This window comes from Lampris incognitus, chromosome 20, assembly GCF_029633865.1.
Source record: "Lampris incognitus isolate fLamInc1 chromosome 20, fLamInc1.hap2, whole genome shotgun sequence".
Lineage (NCBI taxonomy): Eukaryota > Metazoa > Chordata > Actinopteri > Lampriformes > Lampridae > Lampris > Lampris incognitus.
Window position 1 is genome coordinate 31773129 of NC_079230.1, and position 22371 is coordinate 31795499.

Here is a 22371-nt window from a genome sequence, read left to right on the forward strand (position 1 = left end):
TTGAGATGAGGCCTACAATCGTTATGTCTGTGTATTTTATGATTTTCACAGAGCTATCCGTGGATGTAAAGTGGGTGGTGTAAAGTGAGAAGAGCCAGGGGGAGAGAACACAGCCCTGAGGAGCCCCTGTACTGAGGGTAAGAGAGTGTGAGGTTAGGTTATTAACCTTCACCCTCTGTGGCCTGGTCCAAGGAAGCACTGAATCCAGTTGCATATGGCTGGGTCAATGGTTGGGAACAAATAATCATTCTGGCACTATCTTTTTTTTTTACTACTACATCTTTTTTGGGGGGATTTTCCCCCCTTTTTCTCCCCAATTGTATCCGGCCAATTACCCCACTCTTCTGAGCCATCCCGGTCTCTGCTCCACCCCCTCTGCTGATTCGGGGAGGGCTGCAGACTATCACATGCCTCTTCCGATACATGTGGAGTCACCAGCCGCTTCTTTTCACCTGATAGTGAGGAGCTTCACCAGGGGGACGTAGCGCGTGGAGGATCACGCTATTCCCCCCAGTTCCCCCTCCCCCCTGAATAGGCACCCTGACCAACCAGAGGAGGCACTAGTGCAGCGACCAGGACACATACCCACATCCAGCTTCCCGCCCACAGACATGGCCAGTTGTGTCTGTAGGGATGCCTGACCAAGCTGGAGGCAACACAGGGATTCGAACCGGTGATCCCCGTACTACTACATCTTTTTGAGTACTAAATTATATCTACGCACTATGCTTACTACACGTGTTAAGGGTGCTAACACGATGGCTAACACCGACCAAGTTAACGCCACTGCCTCGGACAACGCTGTTCCCAGTGCTACTGAATCACTTCGAGCTGACACAACATCTGAGCTAACTTCACTGAGCGAGGACATTTGTGCTTCCGTGGATGCTGACAAAGACACTTTGGCAACGTGCCTGAGGTCTGTAATCGCATCGATACAGACTGAACTGCACGGTATCTTTGTAACTGCAGACATTTTAAAGGGGGAAAAAACCCAAAGCATATGACCTCTTTCACGGGTAGGGTGAGGATTTGGAAACTGATTGGTTCTTGTCTGACCTGTGTTGGGGCTAGCGGCCAGTCGACACAGGTAGAAACTCTGCAAGAGGAGCCAGCCGATGTGGCGGCTAGGCCACCCACGGACCACAGCAGCAATGACGTCATTGAGGCCCAGCAGGGGAACCCTTCCCTTAGATATCAGATAAGCCAGGACGAAACAGCTCTTCTCCATGCCAGCCTAAACACAGGAGCACAAGGCAGCTCATGAGTCAACAAAGCTGTCTGCACATATTTACTTTTAATATATCCAATATAATAATAATAATAGCATAGTATTCCAATTCAAAATAAACTGAGTAGCTCTTATCTCATGTGCACTGCCTTAAAATTTGCACATCATCCGACTGAAAGTCAATTTTGATTAGATTTTGTATAAAGGGCTCAAAACTCCTTTAGTAAGAACTTCTCTGTGAGCCATCCCACAACCACAGCACATTAAGATAAAAGTAGTGTACTGCACCGGAGTACTCATTAAAAAACATTACATTTACTTGACATTCTTTTGTATTTTGTTGTTTGTGTGACGGTGTGCGGGTGTGTTTTTGAGACCAAACCTCCGTGACTCGAGCGATGCGGTCTATCTCCATATCTGACATCTCAGTCAGACAGTTGGCGATCCCTATGTACAGGTCTGCATCCCCATCCTGAAATAAACCAGCAGAGAACCAGTAAGTAACGTGTTCTGAGTCAGCCTGCCCTGTTTAATAAGTACTTCCCCCCATCAGAACGCCGTGCTACACGTACTAATGCACAGGAAGTCTTTCGTTCTTATGGATTTCGGGAGTGGGCCCCTTTTGGTGTAGACCACAAGTTCGAGGGGAAAGGTTAAAAACATAGAATTCTTTTTTTTTTTTTTTATTTTGATTTTGAGACACTCTATTGATCCCCGTAGGGAAATTACGCATCCTAGCTGTGTAGCTCGGAGCAGTGGGCAGCCACCGTGTAGCGCCGGGGACCAACTCCAGCTCGTCTTGCCATGCCTTGCTCAGGGGCACAGACAGGAGTATTAACCCTAACATGCATGTCTTTTTGTTGGTGGGGGAAACCAGAGCACCCGGAGAAAACCCACCGCAGACACGGGGAGAACATGCAAACTCCACACAGAGGACGACCTGGGATGACCTCCAAGGTTGGACTACCCCGCGTTCGAACTAACGACCTTGTTGCTGTGAGGCGACAGCGCCAACCACTGCGCCACCATGCCGTCCTACATTTAGGTAACGTAATGACAGGTGACAATGGCTAACATCAACCATTACGTTTCCATTTTATTAATGAACTGGCGGCCTGTCCAGGGTGTCTCCCCGCCTGCCGCCCAGTGACTGCTGGGATAGGCTCCAGCATCCCCGCGACCCTGACAGCAGGATAAGCGGTTCGGATAATGGATGGATGGATGGATGGATGGACTTACATGTGATTTGATACATGTCTTTTAAGAAACGTGTCCTTTTTGGCTAACTATGCCGACTATACCATCACCTGTCAGCTGCCCACACTAAACAAACGCTAGCATAAAAGAAAAATGTCTGTGGGATAATGAGGAATATTGAAGCTAACGGGGGAAGCATGAAACAATGTAACATGATAACCTATTATTTCAAAAGTAAACAGGGTAAAGAAGATACTGCCACCTCCAAAACTGATTTGGACATGGTTAACTTAATGGCAATAATAATAATAACAATAATAATAACAATAACAATAATCATTTTTATTATTGTTATTACAGCGCTACAGGATGCAAAACAGGAAACGTAAGAAATGATGATGACAATAATGATAATAATAATAATAATAATAATAGGCGGCACGGTGGCGCAGTGGTTAGCGTGGTCGCCTCACAGCAAGATGGTTCTGGGTTCGAGCCCCGGGGTAGTCCAACCTTGGGGGTCGTCCCAGGCCGTCCTCTGTGTGGAGTTTGCATGTTCTCCCCGTGTCTGCGTGGGTTTCCTCCGGGGGCTCCGGTTTCCTCCCACAGTCCAAAGACATGTAGGTCAGGTGAACCCCCATACTACATTGTCCCTAGGTGTGTGTGTGTGTGTGTGTGTGTGATGGCCTGGCGGCCTGTCCAGGGTGTCTCCCCGCCTGCCGCCCCATGATTGCTGGGATAGGCTCCAGCATCCCCGCGACCCTGAGAGCAGGATAAGCAGTTTGGAAAATGGATGGATGGATAATAATTATAATAGTAGAACATCAGATCTGCCTCATCAATAAAGAAGCTGCACAAGTCAAGAAAGAGCTTGATGTCCCAGAAACCCCACCAACAGTAAACAAGGCAACTACCATCTATGCCAAACGAGTGAAGCAGAAGGCAAAACACCATGGCCAGCAGCAACTGCAAAAAACCAGGGAGGAAAGAATGAGAGACACAGTCGTGGACCACCAGACGCCACACCAGTGGCTGAGGAGCACCGGGCTGAAAGCAGAGACGGAGGGCTTGATAATGGCTGCACAAGACCGGAGCCTAGCAACCAAGATCCTATCACCATCGCATCATCAAAGATGGAACAGACCCAAAATGCAGAATCTGTGGAATGTACAAAGAAACCATCGACCACATCGTCTCAGGCTGCCTGGAACTGGCAAAGACCGAGTACATGTACAGGTACAACAAGGCGGCAGCATACCTGCACTGGAAGATCTGCAGGAGTTGCAAGATCAAGACGACTGAGAAGTGGTACGAACATCAGCCAAACACGGTCACTGAGAACAATGATGTCACCATCCTCTGGGACACGTGCAACCCAGGCTTCAAATAGAGCAATACATAGGTAAATATTAAATAAATAAATATTAAGTTCACAGTAATTCATTCATTCATGGTAATAAATAGGAAAGAATTTGATACATGGTGACAGAAAATGATTTCACAGCCCCTTTAAAAAGGGAACAGGACTTCCCCTTTAAGCTCCTCCCCACGCGGCCTCAGTGCAGCTATAGCGAGGCTAGCAAGGACAGGACGAGGCGGAAAGGAGAGGTGTAAGAAAACGGCATTAGCTAGATCCATCTAAAATGGTGAACTGATCAAACTATTCAACAAAGCCAGAGTAGAACCAGAGCTGGGGACTGTGGGGAGATTTAGAACCAAGAACTAGAGGGTTTTGGTAAGTTTCCTTTCGTTTTATTGGATCTGAATGGACCGTTGTACTCTGAGTTAGCTGCTGTAAAAGCTGGCCACAAGGTAGTGAAGCATGAATCGGAAAAGATAGGATAGGTGCCCGACTCGAGAAGTACATGACCGTATTTTGAATTTTGAGAAGGAAAGAGGAGGACGTGTTGTTCTTGACATTTTGCAAATTTATTTTGTGTAAGTCAAATAATGGAAATGGCCTAGTTGACGGCGATCGCAGTCAAAAGAACTGACGGCGAGAGTAGAAGTATCCCTCCGCCACAGCCATTTTACTGAACTTTTGGAGTAGGATACATTTATTTTGATGATTGAAGCGTTTTGTGAGTAAGAACCTTTATTTTTTGTATGGCCTGTTTTCTGCCCCGGCAGAGTTTCCCAGGACCGAGGTGTCGAAGAGGATTCTTCGTCGTGTGTGATGGAGACAGCAGCGTGCATGTGACACCAGATGGCGAGCCACCACAAGGAACTCTAACCTACCGCTGAAAGAGCACGGTTTGACCTATCAGAGCAGCCTGCTGCTTTGCCATTGTTGCTAGGACTGGACTTTCCCTCACTCAGAGTGAGACTTGAACTGAACCGTTGACATTGAACTGAACTGAAAAGAAAGGGACACCCTGTTAGGTGTGACACTGCCTTTATCAAGGTGACATTGCTAATGTTACTGACTGTGTATTGACGTTTTGAGTTGAATGGTGAACTTGAAGGGTTTTTCCTGCAAAGTTTGATCTTAAAGGGTCAACTTACCTGAAAAAGGGATTTTAGAGTGTAGACTCACCTGATCCACCTGAAACTAAAGAGTTAACTCAAAGGATAAAATAACTGGAACAAAACAGCTCTAGCTTGATAAAGTAGACTGTTATCCTAGGAAAAATATAGACCTGTCTTATCTTAATTGGAAAATATAAAATAGATAATTGACTGAACTAATTAGAAACCTGAACCTAAAACAACCTATTTTGTCATTAAATTGACAGCTTTTTTATTTTGTAGCCCCAGTCTCTGGTCTGCCATTTTGTTGCTCAACCACTCCTTAAGAGCCTAGCTCTGGTCCAGTGTGAGATAGTGACACGAGTGTTACACAAGCCCATCCACACTGACGGAGAGATAAAAGCCAACAAGCCCGACATCGTTATCCAGGACAGGAAGCAAAAGAGGTGCATGCTCATCGACATGGTAACACCGTCCAAAAAAAACACCTCAGTGAAAGTCACAGAGAAGCTGACCAAGTACAAAGACCTGGAGAGGAGACTGAAATCAACAGGATGTGGGGAATAAGCCCGAAACAACACCTGTGGTCATCGGAGCTCTAGGACTCATGAAGAAGGGAATGGAAAAGTTCTCCAAGCGTATCCCAGGAAACATCAACATCAGTGCAGTCCAGAAGATCACCCTACTCAGAACAGCCCACATGTTACGACAAGTACTGTCAATCAAGTGACATCTGCCCTATAGTGCCTCAGGTCCATAGTTTGGACCTGGCTCTACAGGGTGTAGAACAGGAAACATGAAAGAAATAATAACAATAATAATAATAACAATGGGTGAGTTGACCCAGTGAGTTGTGCGGTCCATGGTTTAATGAGACGATATCTTGCATTTTGTTCTGGCTTGTACCTGGATGTGGTTAGGCAGAAGGTTGAAGACCTTCTCTGTGGTGGAGCAGAGGACGGTCCAGCAGTTGCTGGGTGGGTTGGGCAGGGCCATGGCCTGGGCCAAACCCTGTAGCAGGGACCGGCAAAGGGCCCGCCGTTGGGGCCGCAGCTCCTCCTGGAACTGCTGAACGCCGAGGCTCTCCACGTACACTTGGAGTTTGTCCTCAGCTATGTGCTTCATCCACACGTCGGCGGTCTCGTAGAGGTAGCCCCTCGTGTGATACTGTAAGACAAATATCATCGGTAGGATTGCAAAGGGCCTTTTAATGAATGCTTAAAAAACTGCTTTTAACATATAACTTACACTGAGACTGTGCACCAGTGGCGGGGACAGCCAGGAGCCCAAAAAGAGGGAGGCACTCTGGGAAGACTGGGCTTGGCACGCTGCTAGCACCAAACACTGATGTTGTATATCCTCTCCTAGTTGAATACAGATGATTTGCATTTAGTGGTTTTGCTCCCTAGCTTGTGTGTTTTAAGTGTGCGAACATGTGCACACAACCTTACCAAAGTTTAGCCTCATAAGAGGCGACAAGACAGCGCTCCAGTTGATGGGTGGGTATTGGAAACTTGCCCCCACTGATGCCAGAGGAGCCAGCGCAGTCTTCACCGGTCCTGGGTGAGCAAACCCCACTCCTGGACAGCAATGAAAAAGCAGTAAGAAGTCACACTTCAACACGACACAGATTTTAGATGGAATATCACATCGATGGCTTTCAGGTACATCCATCATGAGCGTGCAGTTCAGAATACATCATGCAGCAAACTACAGTTTACTATACGTGATCGTGAGACCTGTGATTTAGGGGTCTCGGATATTAAGTTCTATTTTATAGTGACCAAATCTTGATTTAAATATAGTTACGTGGGACGAGGGCTGAATTTACAGACTCAAACGGCACAAACGGTTGACGGAGTCAGAAATTTGCCACAGCCAAAACAATTATACTTTCTGTGTTTAAGTTCCTGTGTGCTCTTTTTCCCACCCCCTTTTTCTCCCCAATTGTACCTGGCCAACCACCCTGCTCTCTGAGCCGTCCCGGTCTCGGCTCCACCCCCTCTGCCGAGCCAGGGAGGGCTGCGGACTACCACATGCCTCCTCCCATACATGTCAGCCGCTTCTGTTCACCTGACAGTGAGGAGTTTTGCCAGGGGGATGTAGCGCGTGGGAGGATCACGCTATTCCCCCCGGTTCCCCCTCCCCCATGAACAGGCGCCCCGACTGACCAGAGGAGGCGCTAGTGCAGCGACCAGGACACATACCCACATCCGGCTTCCCACCTGCAGACACGGCCAATTGTGTCTGCAGGGATGCCCGATCAAGCCGGAGGTAACACGGGGGTTCGAACCAGTGATCCCCGTGTTGGTAGGCAATGGAATAGACCACCACGCTACCCAGATGCCCAGACTGCACGTTTTGATAAATCTCCATTTATGCTAAACTAGTCCATATTTGCTGAAGGGGCAGGGCATGTTGACAACCACATGCTAGTGTACTGTATTCCCGATGAGTATATACTGCATGCTTAAACAGCAACCAAGCATACTATTATCAACAGACTATGTAGAATGCTGCATAATTAAACAGTCCATCTAACTTCTGGATGACTGTTTCATCCAACCTGCAAAAACCCCCATCGTTTCTAACTACTAGGTTCCTTATAAGCTGTGTCAATGAGAAATAATCCAAGAATGGCAAAGGCAATGTATTTGTTAGTACACATGTACCTCAGAGGTAAATATTACCAGCCAGCTGTGGTTTTCCCATCTCATATGATCACTAGAGATCAGACAGGTGATTGCTTACAATCAAAATCACATCTGCATTCAGCACCTTTCCTCTCCCTGTTTCACAAATATATGATTGTTTTTATGAACCCTGTTTAATAATCAATCAATCAAGTTGCATTAATTTATCAAAAGATATGTAGAGCAGAAAACTGTGAAAATGGCCCAGATATAGAAAATACACAGATACACCAACAGATAAATAATCTTTTGCATGGAAGGTAAAAATCACTTGAATGGTTCAGTTATAATGAAACAGCACATCCCAGTATACGACCGTCTCCCACATGGCACATTATGGAACATCTGTGTCTATCTGGTATTTTCGGCTGCATATTGAGAAATTCTTGCCAGTGTGCTACAAATCCTGGCACCTTTTCACCGCACACAAAATCTAAATGCCACTGAGTGTGACTGTGCTACATACTTGTTTCAGGCCACTGTTAGCATGGGTAGCAGGAGCAGCATGCGCAGTATGAGCAGCATGACCAGCATGAGTAGCATGAGCAGTATGAGCAGCATGACCAGTATGAGCAGCATGACCAGCATGAGTAGCATGAGCAGTATGAGCAGCATGACCAGTATGAGCAGCATGACCAGTATGAGCAGCATCAGCAGCATCAGCAGTATGAGTAGCATGAGCAGTATGAGCAGTATGAGCAGCATCAGCAGTATGAGCAGTATGAGCAGCATGACCAGCATGAGTAGCATGAGCAGCATGAGCAGTATGAGCAGTATGAGCAGTATGAGTAGCATGAGCAGTATGAGCAGTATGAGCAGTATGAGTAGCATGAGTAGCATGAGCAGCATGACCAGTATGAGCAGCATGAGTAGCATGAGCAGTATGAGCAGCATGAGTAGCATGAGCAGCATGACCAGTATGAGCAGCATGAGTAGCATGAGCAGCATGACCAGTATGAGCAGCATGAGTAGCATGAGCAGCATGACCAGTATGAGCAGCATGAGTAGCATGAGCAGCATGACCAGTATGAGCAGCATGAGTAGCATGAGCAGCATGACCAGTATGAGCAGCATGAGTAGCATGAGCAGTATGAGCAGCATGAGTAGCATGAGCAGTATGAGCAGTATGAGCAGCATCAGCAGTATGAGCAGTATGAGCAGCATGACCAGCATGAGTAGCATGAGCAGCATGAGCAGTATGAGCAGTATGAGCAGTATGAGTAGCATGAGCAGTATGAGCAGTATGAGCAGTATGAGTAGCATGAGTAGCATGAGCAGCATGACCAGTATGAGCAGCATGAGTAGCATGAGCAGTATGAGCAGCATGAGTAGCATGAGCAGCATGACCAGTATGAGCAGCATGAGTAGCATGAGCAGCATGACCAGTATGAGCAGCATGAGTAGCATGAGCAGTATGAGCAGCATGAGTAGCATGAGCAGCATGACCAGTATGAGCAGCATGAGTAGCATGAGCAGTATGAGCAGTATGAGCAGTATGAGTAGCATGAGCAGCATGACCAGTATGAGCAGCATGAGCAGTATGAGCAGCATGAGCAGTATGAGCAGTATGAGCAGCATGAGCAATATGAGCAGTATGAGCAGCATGAGCAGCATGACCAGTATGAGCAGCATGAGCAGTATGAGCAGTATGAGCAGCATGAGCAGTATGAGCAGCATGAGTAGCATGAGCAGTATGAGCAGTATGAGCAGTATGAGTAGCATGAGCAGCATCAGCAGTATGAGCAGCATGAGCAGTATGAGCAGCATGAGCAGCATGAGCAGTATGAGTAGCATCAGCAGTATGAGCAGTATGAGCAGCATCAGCAGCATGACCAGCATGACCAGCATGAGCAGTATGAGCAGCATCAGCAGTATGAGCAGCATGAGCAGTATGAGCAGCATGAGCAGCATCAGCAGTATGAGCAGCATCAGCAGTATGACCAGCATGACCAGCATGAGCAGCATCAGCAGCATGAGCAGCATGAGCAGCATGAGCAGTATGAGCAGCATGAGCAGTATGACCAGCATGACCAGCATGAGCAGCATCAGCAGCATGAGCAGCATGAGCAGCATGACCAGCATGAGCAGCATCAGCAGCATCAGCAGTATGAGCAGCATGAGCAGTATGAGCAGCATGAGCAGCATGAGCAGCATGACCAGCATCAGCAGTATGAGCAGCATCAGCAGTATGAGCAGCATGAGCAGCATGAGCAGTATGAGCAGCATCAGCAGCATCAGCAGTATGAGCAGCATGAGCAGCATCAGCAGTATGAGTAGTGTGAGCAGTATGAGCAGTATGAGTAGTATGAGTAGCATGAGCAGTATGAGTAGCATGAGCAGTATGAGTAGTGTGAGCAGTATGAGCAGTATGAGTAGCATGAGCAGTATGAGTAGCATGAGCAGTATGAGCAGTATGAGCAGCATGAGCAGCATGAGCAGTATGTGGTTCTGGATATGATAACTTGATCACATTGATCATTAGATCATACCATGTTTGCTTTTCAATTTGCTCCCATTATGGAAATTATGTATATTCTGAAGTATGATCATTTCAAGGCTGATAAACTAGCAACATCTGTCAATTTACTAAATGCAATATTAAAGTAATCCAAACTAACAGGAGCTGAAGATGACGAGTGAAACACAGCGGATGCAGGAAGTGAGGACTAGCTGGGAAGAGAACCAACTGACCTTTCCGTCCTGCCTCAATGATGAAGTCAACAATTGATCTGATGACGCTCTTCTCGGGGAGATAACTGAAGTCCTGAGGCACTGGAAGCATGGAGCAGAGCACTTTTACTGGATGAACCATTGAGTTATTAGCTTAAAAACTTTTTAAATGTTGAAATTTCCCACCTAGTTTCTTGTATTTCCAGGTGATAGTCGGCTGTGTTTACCTGATGTGTGACTACGATCTGTAGTCATGTTGGCCAAATACAAATGACCCACTAAACAGGCGCTGTTGGACTGTAGCCCGATTGCTCCTGAGAAGGAAATGACCTACAAAAGAAAGACACAACACTCTGACGCACAAACAAGCTAACAGCAGACAAAACTAGCATCTAAAGAATTTCTAACAAGGACAGTTTTAGCACTGTGAAAGACAAATGTTATTAAGTCCAAGCAAGAAAGGACTTGCTGAATTTGTGTTTCATAAAATGTAAACTGTGCACAATGTATAAAAAAAAAATTTTTTTTAAAAGGCTCTTTTTTTGGGGGGGGGGGTGTTTTTCCCCCTTTTCCTCCCTAGTTGTAATTGACCAATTACCCCACTCTTCTGAGCGGTCCCGGTCGCTGCACCACCCCCTCTGCCGATCCGGGGAGGGCTGCAGACTACCACATATCTCCTCCCATACATGTGGAGTCACCAGCCGCTTCTTTTCACCTGACAGTCAGGAGTTTCACCAGGGGGATGTAGCGCGTGGGAGGACCAGGACACACCCACATCCGGCTTCCCGCCCGCAGACACGGCCGATTGTGTCTGTGCGGACACCCAACCAAGCCAGAGGTAACACGGGGGATTTGAACCGGCGATCCCTGTGTTGGTAGGCCACGGAATAGACTGCTATGTGACCCGGTTGCCCCCAGTTCCTGTATTTTTGTATTGTTTCTATGGAAAGGTGGCATTGCACGACCTCTTGTTTTACAGCCCACTGTTGCGAGTGCGGCTCTTCTTTCCAAAGATGAAACACTTTTAACTTTTGCTGAACATAACTCATTAATGTCGCTTCTTTTTCCACCGACCAATGAGAATGAAGGAGGGGCGGGACCAAAAACGAAACAAACATTAGATATACTTTGCCAAAGCAGAGGGAAGAAACAAAAACAAATCAATAAATAGTGTTGGTAACTGAAAAACCCTTTTTATTTGACATTTTATGCATGTATTATTGTAATATAAAGAAGCAGAAAGAAGGGGGAGTTGTTTTTCTGTGAAACAAGGTCCGAGCACTTACTTCCAGTGTAACACTAGTGATGTTTGTTTGATGGAGGAAAAAGGGTACCCATCTGAGGGGGATGTGTAAGAGCTGACCTCTGATTTGTTCATTTTTCTGTTCCACTTGTAACTATCAAATGTTCTTTGTAATTTCTGTTGTCATTTTAAATCCTCTCATGCTTTGCTGAACATATAAAGCTCTTGAGCCCTGCTACCAATATTTTTGTTTCTTTCTGTACCTCACCGTTCCACACACACACACACACACACACACACACACACACACACACACACACACTATGTCACACATGACAAATAAGCTAATATTCAGTTGTGAGGAAGCAGTACAGGATGCTAGGATCCCTGACCTCATGTTTAAAAACTGGCCTTACAGTTCAATATGAACAGTTCAGTACAGAGCTGAACAGTTCAATATAGAGCTGAACAGTTCAATATGAACAGTTTAGTACAGAGTTGAACAGTTCAATATGAACAGTTCAGTATAGAGCTGAACAGTTCAATATGAACAGTTCAGTACAGAGCCGAACAGTCCAATATGAACAGTTCAGTATAGAGCTGAACAGTTCAACATGAACAGTTCAGTAGAGTTGAACAGTTCAATATGAACAGCTCAGTATAGAGCCGAACAGTTCAACATGAACAGTTTAGTACAGAGTTGAACAGTTCAATATGAACAGTTCAGTACAGAGTTGAACAGTTCAATATGAACAGTTCAGTATAGAGTTGAACAGTTCAATATGAACAGTTTAGTACAGAGTTGAACAGTTCAATATGAACAGTTCAGTATAGAGCTGAACAGTTCAATATGAACAGTTTAGTACAGAGTTGAACAGTTCAATATGAACAGTTTAGTACAGAGTTGAACAGTTTAATATGAACAGTTCAGTATAGAGCTGAACAGTTCAATATGAACAGTTCAGTACAGAGCTGAACAATTGAAATGCAATTTTATCCTCCGCTCTGGCACCGTACTGAAGTGAGAAGTGCTTGGTATTCTTTGTAAAAAAGGTTTTTTTCCCCAGTTTTTCCCCTCCTCTTTTACTACTACTGTTCTATGCCAGTTTGATCTGAGTTGTTTTGTGTTTTTTTATGAAACCATCTCTACTATGAGGTGCTCGAGTCCTCCATTAGATGTTATTGCCATTAAATTCTTCAAAGATGCATGTAAAGGTGCAAAGATGTTTCATTCATTTGTGCCAAAAGAAACCTTGGTCATCACCCATAATCTATCCCTCAGCTCCTACTATAGGTCAGCTGCTATATTGCCACACTTCCCAAATATTGTGACCCTACTCAAATTACTTTCATATTTTTTATTGACTGTTACTCGATCAACATTACAATTAACATACTATGTAAAACTATAGAAAGACACACTATGATTTGGTTAATGTAAACCTGGACAAATTAATTCTCTATTTTGATGGAAGAAACTGCTGCTAAATAGGCAATTTCTGCAACACTTAAAATACAGTTGGGCCTCATTCATCAATCGTTTGTACGTACAAATGTGTTCTTACACACCCATGGAACATTTCAAGCCCTGACTTTTGTCTCAGAGACCAGTGCAGAACCTGGTAACCCCCAAATTTAGACACCAGTTGGCTAAAACTGATGTCTTTGCAAGCCTGGGTGATCGCTCGTTGCAAGAGGTATACAACAGATATTAGGGGGAAGGAACTACAAATAACCATCAGGCTTTGCTCCAGAATGTCAGACACTCTAAAGAGCTAAAAAAAATTCCATGGGTGTATAAGAACAAATTTGTACATGCGATTGAATGAGGGCCAATGTGACTACAAACAAAATGTTATGAAGACATACTTGATAAGAAATATGATGCAGATTCAAAATACATTACGATTAGGTCCAGAAAAAACAAAAACTAAAAAACCAAAGGCACGCGTGTGTGTGGTTGCAAATTGTGCTTGCTGGTGTTTGGCATTTAAAAGTAATTCAAGACCAAACCCCCCCCCCCCTTTCTCCCCAATTGTACCCGGTCAATTACCCCACTCTTCCGAGCCGTCCCGGTCGCTGCTCCACCCCCTCTGCTGATCCGAGGAGGGCTGCCGACTACCACATGCCTCCTCCCATACATGTGGAGTCACCAGCCGCTTCTTTTCACCTGACAGTGAGGAGTTTCACCAGGGGGACGTAGTGCGTGGTAAGATCACACTATTCCCCCCAGTTCCCCCTCACCCCTGAACAGGCGCTCCAACTGACCAGACGAGGGTCTAGTGCAGCAACCGGGACACATACCCACAGACACAGCCAACTGTGTCTGTAGGGACGCCTGACCAAGCTGGAGGTAACACGGGGAGTCGATCTAGCGATCCCTATGTTGGTAGGCAACAGAATAGACCGGTACGCTACCCAGACACCCCAAGACGAAACCTAACCTACGATAGTCTTTAAATTAAAAAACATTTTGTGAGCAAAAGCTAACAGTCAGCTTGCTATAAGGGAAAAAACCCCAACTGCAGTCAGCTCCAAGGATTAGATCGGATAATTCCCCAAAAAATTATTTTTCAGAGAAGGCCCTGCTCTATCACCTTTTATTCATTACTTCTTTACTACAACTAATTTCCTCAATATAATATAGCTGTTAAGTGCCAGGAGGATTGTCGTGACTTGAACATTGGGGAAACTAACCAGGCGCTGGCCAAGAGGATGACACAACACAGGAGAGCTAATGCGTCAGGCCAGGACTCCACAGTCTACACACCATCTACAGGCCAGGACTCCACAGTCCACACACCATCTACAGGCCAGGACTCCACAGTCTACACACCATCTACAGGCCAGGACTCCACAGTCTACACACCATCTACAGGCCAGGACTCCACAGTCTGCACACCATCTACAGGCCAGGACTCCACAGTCTGCACACCATCTACAGGCCAGGACTCCACAGTCTGCACCATCTACAGGCCAGGACTCCACAGTCCACACACCATCTACAGGCCAGGACTCCACAGTCTGCACCATCTGTAGGCCAGTGGCCACTCTTTCAGGGATGAGGATGCGCACATCCTTGATAGGGAGGAACACTGGTTTGAACGGGGAGTCAAAGAGGCCATCTATGTGGTGAGGGAACAACCATCCCTGAAACAGGGGGGGGGGGGGGTAAGAGTACATCTGTCGCCATCTTACAATGCTGTGAATGCAAACGTTCCCAGATCCTCTGTGAACAGTACACATGGCCACTGTAACTGTAGTTAATGGTCACGTCCATATTTGCATATGAAACTGATCGTTGTTTTCCGTTGTTATGCCACTGTATTGTTTACAAGGGTGGGGACACCTGCAGTCAGGTGAGACTGAAGAGGTCACGTCGATGAGTGATGAAACATATCTGTCAATACATGTTGTATCAAGATACTAATTTCCTCCATCACTAGTACTAAAATACTATTGTAGCAGTATTGGTAGTAATGGTAGTAGTAGCAGTAGCAGCAGTAGTAGGAGTAGGAGTAGTAGTGGTAGCAGTAGTAGGAGCAGGAGGAGTAGTAGTAGTAATAGTAGTAGTAGCACAGCAGTAAGTGCAATGGTAGTGGTAATTGTAGTAGTCATCAAATGTGTTCCCCCACCTGTGTGATTGTCCGAATAACTTCATTCAGTCTGTTCTGATGCTGACTGGAAAGCTCCGGTTCACTCTTCAGCTAAAACAGAGCAAAGCAGGTTGACCTGAACAGCTGATGGTAACTGTTCATTACATCTTCAGATCCAAGAACGTAGATCCAACATCTGGTCATTACTGTACTGTTATTTTAGAAACCAAGCACAGGTATCATTACACCTGACCGGTTAAACATTATACGGTGCTGAAAGTGCACAATTTACTTTGGTTCTTGATGCATACTTTGCACCACCTTGAGGCAGATCTCACAGTCTAACAGTTCTGAATCTATGACAAAAATGATCACTTCATTGTTTTAAAGTAGGATTATAACATGCTCTCTCTTCGAAGTACCACTTAGCCCTAAAAATGGACATCACAAACCCACACATGTAATATCAATTCAGAAAACGGATCTCCTGAACCAGTTACTGGAAGGCTACCTTACCTGAATAATGTAACTCTCGGATCCGACAAGAGCCACGAGGCCGTTGACCGCAGCCAGACGCTGCATAGTTGGACAGCCCTGAAACAGAGAACTTGGTCTCTCAAACTGATCACTCAATAAAGACAGGAAAAGATCCAAGAAGTTCTGGCTGCCTGATGTCATCAACTTTCAAGCTCACACACGTTTACTCTCAGTTACTGCAAAATAGTTTTCAGTGTCAAGCAGAACAGAAACTTCAAAACCAACCATTGAGTTTACCTGTTAGAAGTTTGGTCATTCTGTCAAGGCTTTCATTTAAGGTACAGTTTTATAAAACCTGTATTGTAGTCTCCCAAACAGCTTCTTATCTCAATGTCTTCAGCCTATCAGCCTACCTATTCCTTAATGGTGTGGATTTAAGTCTCAATACCTCCGCCAGCAGGATTTTGATCCAAGCAGCCAGCAGACGAGGGTGGATGTCTTCTGCCTTGCCATGACCGCAGTTGGACATGCCATGGACCACTAACCCCAGTGCCAGGGAAAAGCCTGGAGTCTATGAAAACACACACAAACACACACAGTCTGAATCTTCATCAACTACCACAGAGCTACATTTATAAGGATATATGATATACAGATACTTGGACACAGAGAGGCACCAAAAAGTAAAACTGAGGCAGGCATATGCGCATGTTAACAACCACACAAAACACACACACACACGCGCTTGCTTGTAGTCCACTGAGGCCGATGATGACATCCCTCCTCATTAACGGTGTGTTCTTTAATGACTTTAGAGTCAACTTCTTGAGCCACAAGTTTTACTGCACGTTGGGCATATGAAGTCTGAGTTAGTGGGGCAGGCATGGTTGTGTGTCTCCTCAGTCTTTTCTGTTGTTTTTTTCCATGTCCAGCTGTTCTCCACCTCTGTGGCAGATCTCTCGCCAGTTGGAAGAGTTGATGGCAGCTTGCTCCAGTCTCAAGGGGTCGATACAACACTTCTTCAGCAAAGTTTTTAGTTTGTCTTTGTATCCCTTCTCCTGACCACCTGCAGACCGGCGGCCCAGATGAAGCTGTCCATACAGGACTTGATGTAGCAGGCGTTCTTGAGGCATCCTGATGACATGCCCAAGCCAGCGCAGTTGGTGTTCGGTGACTGTGACTTCTATGCTCTTGCAGTTTGTCCTAGCAAGAATCTCAGCATGAGGAACACGGTCACGCCACATAATCCCCATTATTCGCTGCAGACATCTTATGTGGAACCGCTCCAGCAACCTTAGGTGGTGGCTGTATATGACCCAGACTTCACAGCTATATAGGAGTTGTGAAGCAGACGGCTTTGTAAATGGCAATTTTGGTGTGCAGGTGGAGGTGTTTGTTTTGGGAGACCTTATGGCAGTTTGCCAAAGGCTACAGAGGCTTGTTTGATTCTATTGTGAGTTTTGTGATCAGTGTTGCAGTCCTCAGAAAGGATGTTGCCCAGGTATTTGAAAGCTGGAACAACTGAGAATGGTTGGTGTTCTATAGTGAAGACAGGGATAGTGGGTGGGGGGCTGGACCAACATTGGCATAACACCTCAGTCTTGGTGGTATTTACTGATAGTCCTTCACACCATTGTCAGATGGTAGTGTTGGCGCATATGCACTTGATATGCAATTGATGCAAGATGTTGACAAATTTTGTGGGGCAGCCATAATGCAGGAGGACCTCCCAAAGGAGGCCAGGGTCTACTGTGTCGAAGGCCTTTGAGAGGTCCACGAAGGCAATGAACAGGTTTTGCTTCTGTTCTTGACGCTTTTCCTGCAGCTGTCGTGTAGAGAAGATCATGTCCACAGTGCTTCTGTTTTTCCTGAAGCCACACTGGGATTCTGGAAGGATGCCCACAGTAATGTTGTCAACCAACCTGCGGAGCATGACTTTTGTCAGTACTTTGCAAGCCATTGCAAGGAGTGATATCCCCCTGCTGTTCCCACACACAATGTACAACCCTTGTTCTTGTAGATGGTGATGATGTTTGCATCCCTCCACTGATGGGGGACACAGTCCTGCTTCCACACCTCGGCAATGAACAGGTAAACTGCTCGTGTGCAGAGGTAGCCTCCTTGCTTTAGAATTTTGGCAGGGAGAGAATCAGGACCTGGGCTTTTGGTGTTCTTCAGTGATCTGATGGCTGAGACTGACTTCACCGAAGGATGGTGGAGCATCAAGGGTCTGGATGGCGGGCAGCAATGGAAGCTCATCAAGGATGACGGTGTCCACTGTGTTGGAGTGATTGAAGATTGCTTTGAAGTGTTCTCTCCATCATTGACTGACCATTACCTGGTCCTTTATGAGGGTGGGTCCATCAGCGCTTCTAATAGGACAGACAGAACAGCTTCTTGGCCCAAAGATGGTCACCTGACTTACATGTCTTTGGACTGTGGGAGGAAACCGGAGCCCCCGGAGGAAACCCAATCAACACTGCTAAAATTTGCTTATAAAACTCTGGCTTTTCGTGTACTTTCTCAGTAACACATTCCAAAGTTGGTTAATCAAGGCTAGTTTTGTGTGCTCTGTGAATACCGTCCAGAAGAGTGCCAATGTGTGGCATTTGCATCAAACCAGTCCTGTGTGGAAATTGCAGGAAAGTAGAGACAGACAATTTCTCTAATTGACTACACGAACGTGGGTCATTTATTTTTCTGTACAAAATCACAATGCGAGCAACCTGGCGCTGCTCCAACCATTCCAGTCCTAGCTCCGCCCTGTCAACCCGGAAACCCTTTCTTAAAGGGCGCATGTCAACCTAACACAGAACGCCAACCAATTATGGTGAATTGTGCCCATATAGTCCACTACATACGTCCCCCCAGAATTCACCATAATAAGAGATAAATATGGAGGGGGGGAGGATGGACCGGCTGCAACGGCTTCGCCGAACAGCTGCGGAGGCCGAGGTGCCTACAGGAGGGGCCTTAAGGACCCAGCGGTGGCATGGGGGTAGGGCAGGTGGTGGAGGAACGTTAGGGGCCTTGTAAGGGGATGGGTGCAGGGTAGGAGGGTGCCCCCGTTGTGGGGGCTGGGCAAGTCCAACAGGTCAGTCCAAGTCCAGGTGAGCCGGTTTGAGACGATCTACTGAAATGCGCTCTGGCTTGTTGCCGACTTCCAAGACAAAGTGCTTGTATCCTGTCTCCAGGACACGGAATGGCCCATCGTAGGGAGGCTGCAGGGGTCCACGGTGGGCATCGTGGCGATGAAAACATATTCTGCTGACTGCATACTTGCGGGGATGTGAGACTGTAGGAAGCCGTGTTGCGAAGTGGGGACCGGTGCAAAAGCTCTGGCGTTATCAAGGAGCATGGTTCGTTAATGGGCTGCAGACCCGGGAGCTGTGGTGCTGGGGACAAAATCACCTGGGACCCACAGCAGCTGTCCGTAAACCAGTTCAGAGGACAAGGATTGGAGGGCCTCCTTAGGGGCAGTCCTGAGGCCCAGCATGACCCACGGGAGCCTGTCGACCCAGCTGCTATCCTTGAAGCTGGCCCGAAGAGCGGTCTTCATAGAGCGATGAAAACGCTCGCACAACCCATTGGCCCGAGGGTGGTATGCGATGGAGCTTCACCCCTGCTCTCTGCGACTGCGTTCCAGAGCTCAGATGCAAACTGTGTGCCCCGCTCCGAGGAGAGGTCAGATGGGGTGCTGAACCAGGCAACTCAGGTCTCGATGAACGCCCGGGCTACGTCGGTGGATGTCGTCGATGACAGTGGGACAGCTTCTGGCCATTGAGTGGTCCTGTCCACCAGAGCCGGCACAAGGCATAAGTGAAGTAAGTGGTCACTTAGGGCCCCCACGCCAGCAGGGGGTGTCCAAGAGCACTTGAAATGTCAAACAAGACAGGTTGATAAATATATATATTTTTGTGTGTGTGATACATCATATCAGTAGTAATCACCAAAAAACAAAAACTAAATATTTTGATATCATGTTAACAGACTGACGAATTAATGCTACTGGTTTAATCATTTCCACTGCCTATGTCAGAGCTGGGGTCAGCTTCATGCACATTATAACTGTAAGCAAGTAAATCGTGACAGTATGTCACCTAAAAGGGTTTATCCGTCTGGCGCAGAGAAGCGAACAAGGAGGAAAGCAGAGAAGGACAAGAAAACAGCAGGATAAAGGTACTGTTCTGCACTTTTGCACAGTTCAAAAGCAATTAAAATAGTTAACTTGTTTAGTAAATGCTGCTGGTTTATTTTAAGACTTTCCAGCACAGTAGTAAGTCATGACAATGGTATGGTAACGATCAAGCATGGACATAATACTGTCGGTGGTGGGAGGTGGCTTTAGCGTGGAGGGTGGGGCCCAAATCAAATTCTGTTTAGGGCCCCATAAAGCCTCGGGCCGGCTCTTCTGTCCACCATGGTGAGGAGGTAAGTAAAACCGTGGGGAGGGGGGCACTCGGTCCACATTGACGTGGTTGAACCTCTTTTCGGGCACTGAGAACTGTGCCAGGGGCTCGGGTGTGGCGGTGCACTTTAGAGCGCTGACACCACGCAGGTGTCAGCCCAGTCTCTCACGTCTTTTTTGAGCCCATGCCAGACGAACTTAGCTGCCACTAGTTTTTGAGACGGCTTTTTGCCAGGGTGGGAGAGGCCATGGTTAGTGTCAAAAACACGCCAATGGGAATGACAGGCCGACGCCAACCCATGGGGACATTGCACAGGAGTGTGGTGCCAGCATCACTGAAAGCCATGTCCTCTAAGTGCAGCCCTGTGACAGGTGTCCTGAAAGCCTGCACGTCCGGGTCGGCGGCCTGGTCAGCTGCCATGCGGGCATAGTCAAGACCCAAGTGGACGGCCCCCGCAATGGCCCGGGAGAGGCAGTCGGCGACGAAGTTGGTTTTGCCAGCAACATGCTGTACATCCGTGGTGAATTCCGAGATGTAGGAGAGCTGTTGTTGCTGGCGCGAGGACCACGGCTCAACCACCTTGGCTATGGTGAACATCAGTAGTTTGTGGTCCACAAATGCCATGGATTGGTAGGCCTCCAGCAGGGAAAGGAAGTGTTGAATGGCGAAGTACAGAGCGAGGAGCTCCCGATTGAAGGTGCTATACTTCCGTTCGCTGGGGCGTAACTGTCGGCTGAAGAATCTGAGCGGCTTCCAAGCGCTGTTCACCCACTGCTCATGATCGGAGCCTTGGGTGGCAGGTGCACCAGCATTTTTGAATCAGCCAGAGCAGTCTTAGTGTCCACAAACGTCTTGTTCCTCTCCGCAGACCAGTCCACAGTGTGTTTGGTGGCCTTGCCTTTCAGGGCCTCATACAGGGGTCACATGAGTTGAGCTGCTCGGCGGATAAAGTGGTGGTAAAAATTCACCATGCCGAGGAACTCCTGTAGGGACTTGACTGTGAGCAGTCATGGTAAGTTCACGATGGCGTCCACCTTTGACGGGAGGCGTACCGCCCCGTCTTTGGTGACTCGGTGTCCAAGGAAGTCGATGGTTGTCAGCCCAAACTGGCACTTGGCTGGATTGGCGATCACCCCATGCTGGCTGAGCCACTCGAAAAGAGTCCGGAGGTGGGACAGGTGTTCCGCGTTGGAGTTGCTGGTGATGAGGATGTTGTCTAGATAGACGAAAACAAAAGGCAGGTCCCGTAGCACCGAATCCATGGGGAGCTGGAATGTCTGCACAGTGTTCTTGAGGCCGAATGGCATGCGTAGGAACTCAAACAGTCCAAATGGGGTGATCACCGCCATTTTGGAGACATCCAGCGGGTGGACGGGCACCTGATGGTATCCACAGACGAGGTCCACTTTGGAAAAGATGACTTTTCCAGCCAGGTGGGCGGAAAAACCCTAGATGTGTGGGACTGGGTAGCAGTCCAGTGTCATCGTATTGTTGAGTCGGCGGTAATCACTGCACGGGTGTCACCCGCAACCAGGCTTCGGTACGATGTGGAGGGTTGAAGCCCATGGGCTGTTGGAGTGGCGAATGATGCTGAGACGCTCCATATTCTCAAACTCCTCCTTGGCAGCGGTGAGCTTGGCTGGGTCGAGGCACCAAGCCCGAGCATAGACTGGTGGGCCAGTGGTGGCGATGTGGTGCTCCACTCCCTGCTTGGCAGTGGAAGATGAGAAGGTGGGCTGCGTGAGGACCGGGAACTCAGCGAGAAGCCGGAGAAAATCGTCTGCGGCGGAGAGCATGCTAGATAGTCTGATGGAGTCTGCTCCACTGAGAGTACACCCATAAGAGTAGAAAGTGACAGTATCGATCAGGCGGCAGTTTTTGACATCCAACAGCAGCCCATAGGAGCATAGAAAATCATCCAGCAGACAAACGCCAGGGTCACCAATGTGGAAATTGCCGCATACTAGAGACAGATAATTTCTCTCATTGACTACACAAATGCGTGTCGCTTATTCTTGGTACAAAATCACAATGCGAGCAACCTGGCGCTGCCCCAACCATCCCAGTCCTAGCTCCACCCTTTCAACCCAGAAACCACTTCTTAAAGGGCCCGTGTCTACCTAACACACAACATCAACAAATTATGGTGAATTGTGCCCATATAGTCCGCTACACCTGCTGCTTTTTGACGTTATAGCCAATGGTCTGGGCCACTGATTTATGTAGCAGGGTGCTGATGGTAGTCTTTTTTTGTGTGAATGGATTCGTCAGTCTTCAACAGGAGTTCAGTATCGCCAAGTTTTTGTGCTAGAACACACCATAGGTTGTTACGCACCTCTGCATCTCTGAGTTTAGCGCAATGTAGTCTCTTTTTGGTGGACTTTTT

General features: G+C 47.2%; 1 protein-coding gene across 1 annotated transcript in view; it reads right to left on the bottom strand.

Annotated features, from left to right (window-relative positions):
- The window catches only part of focad (focadhesin), a 148486-nt gene that overhangs the window by 9823 nt on the left and 116292 nt on the right, over positions 1-22371 (bottom strand). Inside the window, exons 31-40 of the mRNA XM_056300322.1 lie at positions 16025-16147; positions 15616-15693; positions 15139-15210; positions 10488-10590; positions 10282-10362; positions 6349-6477; positions 6146-6261; positions 5804-6064; positions 1614-1703; positions 1060-1237 (exon numbers count right to left, since the gene is read on the bottom strand). Coding sequence (XP_056156297.1) covers positions 1060-1237; positions 1614-1703; positions 5804-6064; positions 6146-6261; positions 6349-6477; positions 10282-10362; positions 10488-10590; positions 15139-15210; positions 15616-15693; positions 16025-16147 — 1231 coding nt within the window. The remainder of the gene's footprint in view (positions 1-1059; positions 1238-1613; positions 1704-5803; positions 6065-6145; positions 6262-6348; positions 6478-10281; positions 10363-10487; positions 10591-15138; positions 15211-15615; positions 15694-16024; positions 16148-22371) is intronic.